This window comes from Puccinia triticina, chromosome 10A (assembly GCF_026914185.1).
Source record: "Puccinia triticina chromosome 10A, complete sequence".
NCBI classification, from domain to species: Eukaryota; Fungi; Basidiomycota; class Pucciniomycetes; order Pucciniales; family Pucciniaceae; genus Puccinia; species Puccinia triticina.
Genome location: NC_070567.1, coordinates 3,148,674 through 3,163,620, shown reverse-complemented (window position 1 = coordinate 3,163,620; position 14,947 = coordinate 3,148,674). Strand labels below are relative to the sequence as shown.

The window sequence follows — 14,947 nt, the reverse complement described above, 5'->3', positions numbered from 1 at the left end:
AATATTATTCAAGAAATTAGAGGACGACACTTTCATATTTTTGACTTTTTCGAGGAGAAGATGGTTTTTGCATTTTGTTTAGTAATTACAGCAAGTGTCGAAAAGCGGAATCGTCGACTCGATCCGATCCGTGTCAGTAGATTGACTCCTGGGAATGGAAATCGCTATGAAAACAGAAAATAATAATGAAAAAACAACATATAAAGAAGTCAAACAGAGCCCGAAAAATATTATTATTTTACCCTTTTTGCGATGTTGAATTGATGCCGTTCACGCCGGTCAAAATCTCTTGCGGATTAGGACTGTAAAGTCATTTTTCAATCTTTGTACTCCAGCCACGGCCACGTCTTCGAAATTTGCGTTTTCAAAACAATCCTTCAACGGGCGAACTTCAAATTTATTAAAAAACCTTGCCACCGTCATCGAAATCATCTTGTAAGCCAAGTGTTTCCCAGGGCAATGCCCTCGACCCAAACCCCAAGAGGCGAAGTAAGGACTGGATGGCGTGGTGGGTGGAATCAAATACTTTTTGTCGATTGGAATATGCCTTGAAGCATCCCTACACGCGGCTGAAGAGGAAGAAATGAAAGGGGCCCGGTCGTATCGATGAGGGTCCCATTGGTTCGGATTCGGGTAGGTGCTTGGGTTCAGGGAAATTGGCATCGGTGAGAGGACAATGAAGCCAGGAGGGCAGATTATGCCGGGTGATTGGTTTCCTTGAGGAGTGAGATGGAAAGACTTGTCCGCAAGTCTGACCCAGGCCCCAGTCGCACGCAACCTCAGAGTTTCGTTAAGGCAATGGGCAAGGTGCGGCATATCCTCCAGGAATGGCGCGGGACAGGAATTGTCTTTGAGAAGCGCAAAAGTGCATTCTCGTCGTATTTTATCGGCGTGAGACAAACATGGTCTCGGCTCGCATAGGGCTTGAGACTGATCGTGAAGTAGAATATCGTGCACCAGTCCGATGGTAGCCGCGGCTGAATTGGTTTGGGCTGCCCAAACGAACCTATGTTGGACGAGATCCCAACCAATTAGTGCTATGTTTGTTCGACAATATAAAAGCAATCAAAGTAACACTAACCCATAAATGAACAAAGCGATAAATTCTACCTTTTCATCGATGGCTTTGATGGCTGAACTTTCTCCACGGTGATAATCCAGCAATATCGCCTCATCCAATTCCTTGAGCTCAGAGCGTAATAAGATCTCCGGTAGCTCTTGAGAGTCTTCCACGGGGCCGTCAGGCCAGATTTCTGCACAATCAGAGGGTCCAAAAGCCGCATGGACAGCGTGCTGCACACGGCGCTCTATGCGCCTTTGCACGTCTCGTTTCAAAAACCCCAGCAGTTCATTCTTGGCCTCCTTTCGTGGGCAGCGGCCTCCTCTGATCATCGGCAAGAGGATGCCTAGAAGGCTGAGATCCGAGTCCATAACTCTAAATAAGTGCGATATCCGGTCCAAATTTACGTTGACCATTTGTTCTCCAATCAGAAAGAATACGTCCAGCCCGAAAATGACGTAATCTAGCATTTGACCAAGGTCGATTTTTCGCCAATTTCCAACTGCAGATTGATCACCGCTTGAGACACACTGAGCCCATTTGATCTCAAGGAGTTCTTCCGCTAACTCCCAAAGCCGCTGGTGAAGTTGCTCAGTTCTCGATCTTGAAAGCACCACTTGGTGCATATACTTTGTTTGTCCAAAAAACGCCTCTTCTCCAATGAGCGGTGCAGCAATGAGCTTGTAGGCCGCCGTGACATCCAAAACTTTTCGCGTGGCGGTAGTAAATGATTGAATGTAATCATTGGACTGGATGAAGGTACAGTTATATCCCAAAATAGTCGTTGTAAACACATCACCCTGGGAATTTGAAAGTGAAGAAAGATTATTCAACTTCGATAACTTTGAAAATAAAAACAGGAAATAAAAACAAAACCTATCTAAGGGCTTCTTGTCTTTAAAATGTCTCATGAGCTTACCTGAGATTGATGTTGTCTCTGAATAAATCCAAGTGGGTCCCGGGTATAGCTGCAGAGCGATCCTAACCACGGCCACGTCCAAATTCTCGGAGAGCACTTCCAAATATCCGTTGTAGAGGCATGTGCCGCTTTAAAACTGCTTCCGATATCCGCAGATTCCGCCAAACATAAGAGTGCCTTTTGTCGGGTCTTTTTCGCCACAAAACGCTGGGCTTTGGCGAAAAGTATTTGTGGCCGTAATATCGAAGAAAACTTCCTGTATATTAGATGGAGGCATTTTTGAATCTTTTCAAGCGAAACCGCTTCTGGCTTGAAATTCAAATATCGGATAAACAGTCTGAACTTTGAAGTCACGGCGGGATCGCTTTTCAACTCAGTCTCGGAGGAAGATGACATGGGTAATTCAAGAAGGAAGTCGGACCCCTGGACGAAATTTTGAACAGTATTCAAAAAGGAGTGGGTAATACTAAAGGTATTCAATATCAACCATGAGGAGTCTGGGGATAAGATGGAAAAATAAATTGTGATGCATCGAAGAGTAAGGATGACATAAAAGTAAATAATAAGCAGGTCGAATAGATTTAGGATGGCATCAGATTCCGGAAGATGATCTCTTTGAGTGAGAAAATGATCATAAACATGGACGGAGTTTTGATATATAAAGGTGATCATATTCGAAGAAAGCATAATGCTCTAGGAAGAATAGTGATAAGGATAAATGATCGACCCCTAGGACCAGGGTTTAAAAGACGGGAGTAAGCGTAAGAGGGATGGCGCGACTTGATCGAGCGGGCTGTTTTACTAGTTCACTGGTAATTTCACGTCATCCAGTTGAAAATTTCTGCCATTCAAAAAGGACACAATGCTTCAAAGATGGGCTGGCGAAAATCTGTGAGGAATAAAGTAAAAATGATCAATTAAAGGTTGGGATTTTGATGGCCGTTTTCTGTCTTCTAATATAAGAAAACCCAGCGCATAAAGCAAAGCTAGCGTGTGCATGATGGTCGTAAGAGACGACCTGGGCATGTCAATGGAGCAGATGGATTAACAAGCTTTCGAGAAAGACCTTCAACTGGACTACTCGTTCCTAAATGCGGCCTCGGGAAGAGGAGGAGATATTCCCCAGGAGCACATACACGTATCTTCTCTCATATAATCAATATGTAGGAACTGCCCGCCATGCGGCAAGGTGGCAAGAACGGACAAGCTGTACGATAGCTGAACTGAGCTCTAAGGACCTCTAGGGACTGACTTTTCCAAAATGAACTTCCATAGTCTGATCGACATACATCAGAAAAGTGGGTTTATCCCAACCGGGGCATCTCCCGAAAATGTTGGGCACGCCTGCTGATAGGTAACTGATGAAATCTTTTGACTGACGAATCGCTAAACGCCGGGTATTTTTCTTGGCGGTGGGCGACACGCTATAGCTGCTTGAATGTTTAATTTCTAATGATATCCAGTGCTTTGATCTGCTTGCCTAAAGCGAGGCTGCTAGTTTCCTGTTTGAAGCCGAATGAAATTAGTGCCCCCCCTCCTGATTGGACTTGGTGCCCATTGGGAAGCTCCTGGCGAGCGTCATGCCTCGTGAAATTTCTGGTTTGACCACAGCACCTTTCCGCTTGTTTATTAGCGTGGACGGCCGAAATCCCCAGCTTAATACCTTACTAGATCCTGCCAGATTTTTCTCCAGGATCCAGAAAGAAATAATAGTAAATAACTCAGTCGATCGACACCAACGCTTGTCCTTTTTTTTCTAGGCGAGCCCAATGGAAATCCAGGCGCAGGCACAATTTTCAAGCTGTGTGAAATTCAAATCTTAGCCTACCAGCGCAATCATGCTAATCAGCATCGTCAAGGCTAAAGGAGCTTGTCGAAATCTGATCAGCATAAATGTGCACTTTACATATTTTGAACAACTCTCAGAGTGAAGGAATGCACATCGGCGATCTTTGAAACATATAGCGGCGGAGCTATTTTCACCAACACGAGTCCCAGTTTGCCATGCTATAGCGAGGAACGATCTCCATGATACGCTCAAGTACAAAATCAAGTAACCCAGAACAATGATGTATTGGCTGGGTTGTCAATTTGAGAGTGCGAGCCTGGTTAGAGGAACTAGTCGAACAAATTGGTCCGCCTGGTGAACGGACATATTCTGTCCGACCAGTTCTGCACCCTGGCTATGTATGGGACGAGCGGGATAAATCATTATGGCGGCTGTTGCAGCAGCCATGCCGAAGCAGGTGCTGCCGACAGTTTATCGCTGCCGGCACAAAATGAGGCAAGATGGCTTCTACTGACATCTTTGAATTGTTGACCTGCAATGCGGTACAACATACTAGATAATTTCAAGAGAAGTAAGCCACAGTCTATGATTGATATGGACCCTTTTCCTTAACCTCAATGAGGTTTGACTGTTTCGATATGTGCCACATAAAAATAAAGTTATGGAGATGCATGATGTAGCGAGCGCGAACCGTCCGGGACTTTTTCACCTGCAGATGGTTCGGAAATTGTAATTGTTTGGAAGTTGTAATTATTCTTCGGTGAATCAGGCCACTTGAAGTTTTACACCTCCGCGCCTCCACATCTCCACAGGAGTGCTTTGCAGAGGAAAACGCGGACTGGCTGATCGGCCAGTTTCTCATGTGCGCACATGCTGGATCTACCGGAGCAGAATTCAAAGTGACGCATAAATAATTGAATTTGAACTAACACCGCTGCATGGCAATAGCGTGTTCCTTCCTGTTTCTTCATTTCATGTAGGATTCAAGAGGAGATGAATGAACTTGTCAGGAAGTTTGACCAGACATTCCAAAAGCAATGACAGCTGTAGCCTCTCGGCACGGGTAAGGTCGATCCCGAGGTGTGCAGTCAAGTGACCTCAAGAGAATAATAGTGCATGCAACCAAGTCTATCAAATTCGGCGTATCCACATGGGAAAAGTCCTTATGCGGTGTCTGACCAGTCGTCGCACCTGGAGTGGCTATAGACAACCGGTACCCCAAAAGCCTGATCAGGAATGCGCACCGGAAATGGCGTGAACTGGGTAAATTATTGATGTGCATGCATAAAACCACTGGGTAAGGGTTGAGTGCTGTTGGTTTGTCCAACCAATCCTTGATCAGAGAATGTTGGAAAGAAAACCCAATTTGCCATGCCTCTGCAGAACGCCGCCGCAGCTTCAGGCCTTATTCAAAACAGGTTGGACAAATGTGTCCCCAACATGGCATTTTTCCTTTTTTTGAATTTGGACAATTGAGCAGCACTTTGAGTGGACCAATTGCCAACAGGGGTCCTCAAAAACATATTGGCATGGGTAAATTAGTGGTTGGACTCTGGAGAGCCTGACACCGGTGATGTCTGTCCTGATCACCGCGACAGGGCAACCGCCAGCCACAGGAATCAATGCTGATGCCCTTGCAACCTCCGGACTCACAGGCGGAGGCATGTAAGCTGTTCTACAAGAGCCCCAGCGGCGATGACGAGGAGGACAGCGACCTAGAGATCGAGACCCGTGGTTCCAAGGGAATTGCTCCCACAGCTGGACAACCCCCGGCCAAACGAGCTATCCGGCTCAATCACAAGATGTACATGCGAACCGTGGCAGGTTTCAGCCTTAGAGTCAACTCAGCTGACCTAAAGTCTGCCTTTATCTACTTTTTACATATGAATTAATTCATATCTTTTTCATCTTAAGAGATAACCTTGTTCTGACTTCATATTCTGTTTACTCATGCAATTTTAACCCTACTTACAACTTACCAATTCTTTGTAACTATACTCCTTCCCTGAGTTATTGAGTTGTGGCGCGCATGCGCAGTTGTGACGTGTCAGCGCTACCAGGCGTGCCAAACCACATGTAAATATGTAAATTACATAAGCAAACTGTGAAAATTTTTGTAGTCAGGATCACCCTTGCCTGAGGCGGATCTACAGACTTCAGCACCCCAGAACCACACCCCAGATAACCCCAGGATCACCACCAAAGAGATTACCACACTCCCAGTATACCTACTGTCACAGGCGCCTAGGATATTGACAGTAAGTAAACTCTTTCACTGAACCTTGTTTATCTCAGAGGTACAACTCTGTGTCTGCTTGATCTGCTCTTCTTTGCTGGCCTTTGCCTTATCCTTGATCACAGGGCTGTCCCTGCTTAACCTGATTCTTTTTCTGTGGTTTTTGTAAGAAACAAACCACATAGGTTTCCCTCTAAAGAACCTTGTCTATCCAGAAGGAAGCTAAAAAATTGTGGCTGGATTAAACTTGTCTAATCCAGAGACCCTCCAGGTTTCTTTGGTGAGAGGAGGCTGTAGCACTCTCTAGCACAGCTTGGCAGCACTCTTCTGAACAGGTAGCATTGCCAGTGGACGTGCATTCCCACCAGAATAAACCTTGAATATCTGCTTATCTTGATCCTGCTCAGTTTCTCTCTCTCTCTTTATATATTTGTATTTTCTTTATCCAAAGAAATCCAAATATTCCCCCTTTCTTTCTTGTGTCCTGCTGTCACTATAGGGACTCAGGCTCACAGCAGGCCTCCAAAGTTTGTCGCCCAGACAAAGGAAGCTCTTGCTGAAATCCAGAAGCACTGGGAGTGAGTTAAACCCAGAGGAACGGCCATCCTGATGGCTGACATCCAGGATACAACATGGCCACAGTTCCGTCTGGATGTTGCTGTTGCGCTTGGAAAGACAGTCACCCATCTTGGCAATCTGGTCAACTTGATGGATGCCGTGGGTCTGGTAAACTGGCACGTGACTATCAAGAAGCATGGCAAATACGGGGTTGGGCGTGCGCCGGTAATCTCCTTGGAGGCAGAATTCCGTGACTTTGTGGATGAAGTCCTTGCTCTTCCCCAATCGGACCTTGGCGTCCGGGTGGTTATGGCCGACCCTTGCAAAACCACAAAGCAGCGGGAGACATTAAGTATTTTGTCTTATTCTCGCAAGCCTCCTTGCCCTTTGGATTGATTGCCTTCTTCGATCTTACTTGCAGGAGCAATCTCAGCAAGACAGTCTGGCCATGGCTTTTGGCTCTGGTGACATTTGCTTGGCATTGGAAAGGACAAAGACCCGGGTGACCCGCAATGTGAGTACAGCAAGGCTTCTTTATGTTTGTCAGGAGGCCAGGTTGGCTGACCTCATGTTCATGCTAGCCGCACGCATTGATTGCCTATCCAACCTGTGCCTGGATTGCCGACCCGTAAGACCCCCCGCTCCCGCACGGATTTGTTATACTCGTGGATCAGCGGGACATACCCAACAGCCTACTATCAACTCAACAACATTGGCCGCGCTCTCACCATGGAAGGGTTCCTTGAGGCGTGTCAGTTACCAAAAGAAGATGTGATCACTCGCGGTCTGATGCTGCTGTACCACATCAGGAGGTGGGAGTTTTCCCTGAGCGTGTCCGCCCAGGAATTAAAAGACAAATTCTGGTTCCCCTTTGCAATAGCATGCCAGCTTGTAAATGGCGCCCGGGACTTGCTACCAACACATGTCCAGGGGCATGAGGCACCTGGGAAACCGTCTTCCATACCTGCTGCCGCTGCAGGCGGCACCCCCACCACTAAAGCTCCAAAGACGCCGGCCCTGCCGGCCCTGAAGACATCTGATCATCCCGTAATTACCCCGGTTACGTTAGGTCCGGCCACTTCCGATCAACTCGATCAGCCTATGAATTCCATTGCCCACCCCACCAGCTTGGGTGTGTCGGACCCTCACGTCACGGACATCCCAGGCCCAGTTGGCTCTGCAGAAATCCCAGGCCCTGATGCATCTACCGCGCCAAGCACAGTCAAACCAGAATTGTCAATGGCCATCCCCGCCCCGGTGGTTAGTCCTTCCCCTGAGATATGAATGTCGCAAGAACGCCACGGATGTCTCACAATCCTTATCTGAGAGTTTTTTCTCTCTCAATTTCTCATATGACTACATACACAAAGGTCCCACATGATTCTTGATTATTTGTTTCCCCTTTTATTTCACTTCCTCTTCATACATAACACCCAAACATACACAAGATAGTGAGTAGGCACTTTACCTGATAGTCATATTATACACAATACATGAGATAGTGAGTTATACCAGTATGCATGTTGTTTGGGGCATGATGCCCCAAGTTTGAAATATATTGATCATTGTGCATGATTTCCAAGAGTGTGAGCACTTGTTTTCTGAGAGTGTAACACTCACAAAATTGGTGCTAGTGCATGGGCAGGGCCCCTGGGGATCATGCGCGTACTTGCCCGCGCATTTTCTGGTTATGAGTTGGGTGTTGCACATCAACACCCCGCGACCCTGGGGAGCAATGTGGGACTTGGTTGAGTGGAACTCTCTGCACCTCTCCCAAGCCCAAGGACCTGGGGGGCCAGGTTGGCCTTGGACCGTTTAGCACATCAATAAAAATTTATGATATCTTTTTCACATGATACGCAGACAGACAAGGATGACAGTGATCTTGTTTATTTCCCGCGCCAAGCTTTTTATATGATATAAAGACCAAAAGAGGGGAATATTAGAAGGGACGGGGGACATATGGCTAGTTTATTTCCCGCGCCAAGCGCCACAATCTGATAAAAAGACCAACATCAAGAGGGAAAATAATAGAAGGCACGGGAGACATCTGGTTAACCGGCCGGTAATATATCTTCTGCCTACAATACGTCTTTGGGCCCAGACCCAGCTCACCTACAATCACAAGATTTGTGTGAAAGTTGTCCTAGTTCACACGGGGAGCCCCGGGAGCATAACCACTGTCGCGGAAGAGATTAGCCATCAATCTTGGCGTCACAAGCGTTGGCAACATCTCCTTGATGATCCGGGCGTCTTGTCGAGTGCCGGTGAGCAATTTGAGGCGCTTGAGGTTCAACTTCAAGACTGAGAAGACCTTCTCAATTGGATTGAAGTCCGGCGAATACGTGGGCAAGTAAACCAATACAATCCCGGCATTGGCGCAAATATCCGCGATTTGGCCTCTGTGATGAGTTGGCATGACAAGCACGCTGTTTCAACCAGGGAAGGGACTCATGACAGGGGCCTGGTAACCAAACCCGCGAGTCAGCAACAGCAAGCATTGGGGAAAACCAATGGGAAACTCACCAGTACTTCCTCGATGAAGTACTCCATGTTGACCCGTTGCATTGTGCCGACATGCGCTATGCACTCCAGCATCCCGTCCAACGGCACAGCCGGCATGACAGACACTTGGGGCGCACAAAGGTGCTTCAAGACGCGGGCCGTGCGGCGCCCGTGAAGGGCCCAAGCGCGGTCTTGTGAGTGCATCCCAAGGGACACACCGGCCTTGTCTGTGGCCCCAAGAAAGAACCAAAGGTCAGCCTAAATGAATGACACCACATAAATCCAACAAACACGAGGTACTCCGAAGGGAAATTAGCTCTGCAATCAATATAAGTCGCCCGTGCAAGGGCGCATTGAGCAGGGTTGACTGTTTGAGCCTTTTTCTTGGTCATGAGCAGCCACAATTTCAACTCAGCTCAGATTGTGCTGATCGGATGTCTGGTCCCGGTCATTGCTTGTATGTGGTTCTTTATCTCATCCACATACAGAGTCGGCTTGGTTTCTGGTGCTGCAAGAACAAACTCTGACTCCTCACGGGTAAAGGCCAATGGGCGGCCACGGTCTCTGTACAGGGCCGGATCTCTGACAACATCCCGGGTTTGGTGGTAGATCGTCCTCCAGCGTAGGAAGAAATCTGGCAACACGTTTATGTCCAGTGCTTGGTAGATTTCTGTCAGCCGGGCTACTACAATAAGTTAGAGCCCGGCTAACCAGTTGTAGTATATGTAACAATAATAAAAAGAATGAAAAACATATAAATACTTTATGTATCATTAGTAGCAGCACAGAGCACCACGCATAAAAGAGAAAACTACACTTATTTATTGAATATTAAGTGTGGCACAGAGCGCCGCTCAGAAAAATATTCATTATGCATCCTCTCGACTGCGGAATTGAGGCAAGAAGAAATTTAACAGAACTCCTGCCAAAAGAATTGGCCGGAGAAGAAACGTAGCTATGTTCAAAAACCCGTTCTCAGGCCAAGAGAACGGGTTTGATATTCTTGAACTAAACCAAACTACAATAGAACATTCTATTGGAAAAGGCCGGAGGAGAGTAGTAAAGAAGTAAACTACTGCTTCTCCCCCGGCCGAAGATGGACAACCAAAAACAACACAAAGAGTAGAACCCTTCCTTGGACCGAGGAAGAGTTCCACTTGTAAGTGAACAAAATATGCGAGTAACAGAACTCTTGATCACTCCTGTCAAAAATAGTCTTTCCCGCGGCCGAGAAGCCGCGAGGAATTTGAAAATAGAAAGGCGACCCTACCGGTCGCCGCAAGAATATATAAAGGGAGGCTTTTGAGCGAGTAAAAGCCTCCCCAGATTCATACCAACCACCTTGTCGCCATACCAGCCCCGCCCTAGTCTACCCGACCAGTCTGCTTGCCTGCTATTGCTCGGATTTTGGTTTGTTGAGTCGTTTGCTGGCCTTTTTCGCGGACCCTCTTCACGAATAAGTCCGCTGTTTCCTTTTCTCTGCCGGGATCATATCCCCAACCCATCTCCTGGGAACATTTTATACGTTCTAAATACCCCCTTAACTGGGCCCCAGAAGTCACAGGCTTTAAAAAACCTCTGCGCACCACTACCAGTGCGCAGACCCTGTAAGACTTTTGGAGGGCACTTAAACACCCCAGGTGCTCCTGGTCCCTCCGTTGAACCCCTTTTGGGGTTCATTACAAATAACTTTAAAGTTATTTGGCACTTTCTACCGCGCTTTTGCCGCGCGCACCACCGCACCGCTGCGCAGTCACCAGTGCAGCTAGAAGAGTACATATACTCTTGGCATCACCGCGCCTGACAATTTCGGCCAGGGAGAGGCCGCGCAGGCTCATCTTGATCACGATGATCTTGATGTCGCGCTGATATTTCACAAAGACCATTTCTATATGAAAATGGGAGTGCATTGGGCTTAAGGTGGTTTATGCAGGGCCCTATGCCTAGCGGTCTTTTCTTGCATGGCCGTACACCTAGCGGGATGAGATGTGTTGTGATAGGGGAGGAGCTGGAATCAGACTTACTTGGTTGGGGCAAGAGGTGAGTGGGGGAGTTGTGAGCAAGAGGACGTGGGGGTGCGCGAGTGGCTGGCGAGGTTTGCCTGGGTGCTGATTGAGAGGTTGATTGGCCGCCAAGGGCAAATGGAAAGGCCAATTTTTCAGTTTGATACGGCGAAAAAAAGGGGGGGGGGCGATCACTCACTGGTAGGTGCGAAAAAGTTTTTTAGGCGTGCGGCTGCGACTCGACGGGTTGATTGGAAGCTGGATGGCGGCCAAGGGCAAAAGGAAAGCCCGATGGTCAGTTGGTTGAGCGAAAAAAGGGGGGGGGGAGGGCAAAGACTCACCAGTAGCGGTAGCGGTAGTGGTAGCGGGGAAATGAAAATCTGGTGTGCTGCTGGGTTGCTGGCTGGGGGGCTGGCTTGTGGGTGCAAACAGTAGGGCGGGGAGGTGAGGGCGAGTTGGGGGGAATTTTTTGTTGGGGAAGGGGGGGGGGGGGGGGGGGGGGTGAGTGGGAGGGAGGATGGAGGAAGAAGGGGGAAGGTTAGGGGTGTTGCAGGTCCGGTTGGTGATACTTTTTGGTTGGTTTTTGGTGGAATATTGGCGAAGGAAACCGCAAGCTTTCCTACCTTTGCTGTATATACCTGATGGTCATAGCACAAGCTCTGGTTCCAAATAACCACTTTCCATTTCTGTCGCAGGTGTTGCGCTGGCAAAACGTTGCTGAGGTCCAGGGGCCTTGACAGCTGCTTGTTTTGATCAACTGATCTCCAAGACGGCACGAAACACCAATTCAGCCCAAAGATTCACGTCTTGGCATCCTATGAAACAAGGTAAACCAGATCCAGTCTCCAACAACACCTCAATATTGAAGTGTCTGGTTATCCAATTCCTCTTTCAACCTTAAAGGTCAAACTCCCGCAAAAAAAAAATGAACGCAAGACCACCGTGTGGGCAGCCTTTGGCCCCCACTGGATCTGCGATGGGAGAAACATGCTCCTTCTTATACCCTTCCGGAAATTCTTGTTGAATGCAAACCTGCTAGCTGTCCTCAGCTATTGTGTTTTGATTAACTCTTGGACAAACAAGAAAATTGATGACTTAGAGTTATGTGGTTAAGCTGCACAGCAGCATGTTTTGCCTTTGGTTTTTGCCACCCACAGCGGCGAGGTGTGATATGTATAACATGCCTTGCTGTGATGAGCATTTCCAGGCGTCCCCCAACCCATCACCATCACAACGACCATTCCTGCAGCCTTTGGTTGGTCTGTTGTCTCAAAGAAGCACACAAATCTGAATCTTACAATGGGTTTCCGGTCCTACGCTCCAGATAAAAAAGTTCACGCCGTTCAAATGGCCCTCAAGGGCCTGTCTTTTCCAGACATCCGAAGGCTTCTTGGATGTTTGATTTCGCAGCAGTCGTTCTCTCAATGGCCCGTCCTTTACCAAGAAAAACATTGTGTGATCAAGGACCCGGATAGTTACTAAACCCGCAGCCGACCGGCGGAGCTATTGAGAGAAGACTTTGTCTTCATGATTGAGCTCGTCCGGCTTGAACCCGGGTCCTGCATGAGATTTGGGAGAAACTGTACGACTCAACCAAAGTATTGCTCAGCACCGCAGGCCTTCACCAGAACCTTTTCAAGCGTTTGTAAATTAATCTAAACAAACAGAAACAAAAAACATTTGGAAGAGTCTTGTCGCTAAATACTCGTTCATGGAGCGGATGGAATTTTCTCCAGCCAAGTTTTTGGTCTTTACTGGTGTGTAGATCCACCCGATTGTTTTTTTTGCTCCTAAAGCTGACTTGGTTTGTTTCTTTGGCATTATAGATGAGAGTGCCTTCTGCAACAAGGATCTACTCCGATCACTTGCCAGGTTGCCACAAGGCACCCCCGCGGAGCAATTCCTTATTAATCAGAACACAGACAGACTTAGTATTCTCCCAGCAATCTCAATTGGAGGCATTGTGACCCTCACAACAACTTTTGAGACCTTCATTGGCCGCTGATTCAAATTTTTTTTGGAATTTTACTTGGTCAGTCAATCATTTCTCAGGATCATCAGGACTGCATTGACTTTCCCCCTGCTAAAAATCTTCCTAGGATGAATCAATACCCTGATTTAAACTCTTTTGTTGTGTGTGATAACGCTGTGTACCATCAAGGCGAGCGGGCTCAGGCCTTGTGGGATGCTGCCGGCGTCTGACTGATGTATTTTCCAGCCTATTGTCCAGAACTAAACCCCATCAAACTTTCTTTTGAAGCAGTTAAGCAAGAGCTACAATCATCCCAGATTTTGACCCGCTTTGACGGCCCGGAATGGGATATTGTTCAAGTTGTTCCTGAAGTAATGAATGCACAGAATTGTTATAACTGGTACAAGCACTGTGGCTACTGTGTCCCACTGCTCTAAATTAATGTCTTTGTTGTATCAATAGCCTCAAATTTCTTGAACTTCTTACCCAATCTTCCTGATCCAATTCCTGTCATCACTCAATACCACTCAAGTTAACTAGCAGCTATACGAGAGATATCCTGGCGGTGGGTTTTCCCTACGAAAAAGGTTGATCCCAAATCGTGACATTTGATGGTGGTGGGTGGGGGGATAGACGCTGCTATGCTGTGACCCGGGTGCACTGGAATCATCATTGATGACGCTATCATGGCCTTTAAGGGGTGAAAATCTGAATTAAAAGAGACCTGAACAGCCTTGAACCTTGGGGGAAAATACAGGAAAATCCTGCAAATCCGTCCAAGGATTCTTCAAAACACAATACATCCTTTTCATCCGACGGGTTTAGCTTTTCACATGCACCGGGTGCTTTTGATCTGTTCCTACTGAATCCTATAGGCGGTATCAGACATTGAGACTTTTCAATTTCTTGGTCTTGCCTTTTTCATAATCTCCTTTTTTGAATGGTCACCGGACAGCTTCTTGCAATCTAAGCTGGCACGGTGTGCAGCCTCCGCTTCTATCTTCCCCTAAAGGTAATGACTCCTACCTCTCCTTCTCTTTGTAAGTCGCTCTCGGCCTCTTACCTCCGTGACCGCTCTTGGTATCTACTATATTCATACCTCCTTTTTTTAGCCGCTATTGGCCAATCCTCGATATCCCGCCGTTTGCGGCCTGCTTACATCAGAGTGTCATCTTTACTGGTATCCTAAATAGTGTACATTAGTCCATCAATCTCAACCAGACTTCTCCAAGTGCCTGCTTCATCCCTTGTTCTACAAGTAGACCACCTTCTCCCTGCAATGGATCAACAACTAATTTCACTCCCATATTTCCTGCTCTTGAAACCGGCGCATCACACAGGGGCTAATTGCCGAATTAGAGTATGGGGATATTGAATTTTACAAAGTGTTTTTTACAAGGTACAAGGCCCTGTAAAAAAATTCTTTTTAAAAGTACACGTTAAGGGAGGGTATGTGTAATTTTACAATGTGTTGGCTAGATTCCAACCTTGTATTGTAAAAGCAACCTTGTAAAATTATACCTGAATTCTTCCATGTGGAATTTTACTTGGTGTTTTTTTACAAATTGCCACCTTGTAAAAAAAAAGTACCTTGAAAAATTGCATATTTGCAGCAAAAACCTGAATTTTACAAAGCAAATGTTGAGGAAGCAGTACACCATGCAAAATATACTTTTGGTACGCTGCACAAAATCTACCTTGTAAAAATTAATAAAAGTGGTTACCAAGCTCAAATTTACAATTTGCTGGGGGAAATTTACAAGCCAGTTTTGACATGTTTTTTTTTTTTTTTTTTGTTTGGAAAACCCACTACTACCAAATGCACTTGGAAATTATGAACTTTGGCTGGAGTTATGAAGTTTCTGGGAGTCATGAATCACCATATAGCCCTTGGTCAAAGTTTTT

General features: G+C 46.7%; 2 protein-coding genes across 2 annotated transcripts; one reads left to right on the top strand and one right to left on the bottom strand.

Annotated features, from left to right (window-relative positions):
* Nucleotides 1-279: 279 nt before the first annotated feature.
* PtA15_10A309 (uncharacterized protein) lies at nucleotides 280-2,666 on the bottom strand (the record flags this gene model as incomplete). Its single annotated transcript, XM_053160472.1, has 3 exons — nucleotides 280-1,006; nucleotides 1,082-1,860; nucleotides 1,980-2,666. 3 exons carry the CDS (start codon nucleotides 2,664-2,666, stop codon nucleotides 280-282), a joined length of 2,193 nt encoding a protein of 730 aa, XP_053024443.1.
* Nucleotides 2,667-7,291: 4,625 nt separating this feature from the next.
* On the top strand, nucleotides 7,292-7,846 carry PtA15_10A308 (uncharacterized protein; the record flags this gene model as incomplete). The annotated part of the gene is made up of 1 exon (XM_053160471.1): nucleotides 7,292-7,846. One exon carries the CDS (start codon nucleotides 7,292-7,294, stop codon nucleotides 7,844-7,846), a length of 555 nt encoding a protein of 184 aa, XP_053024442.1.
* Nucleotides 7,847-14,947: the final 7,101 nt, after the last annotated feature.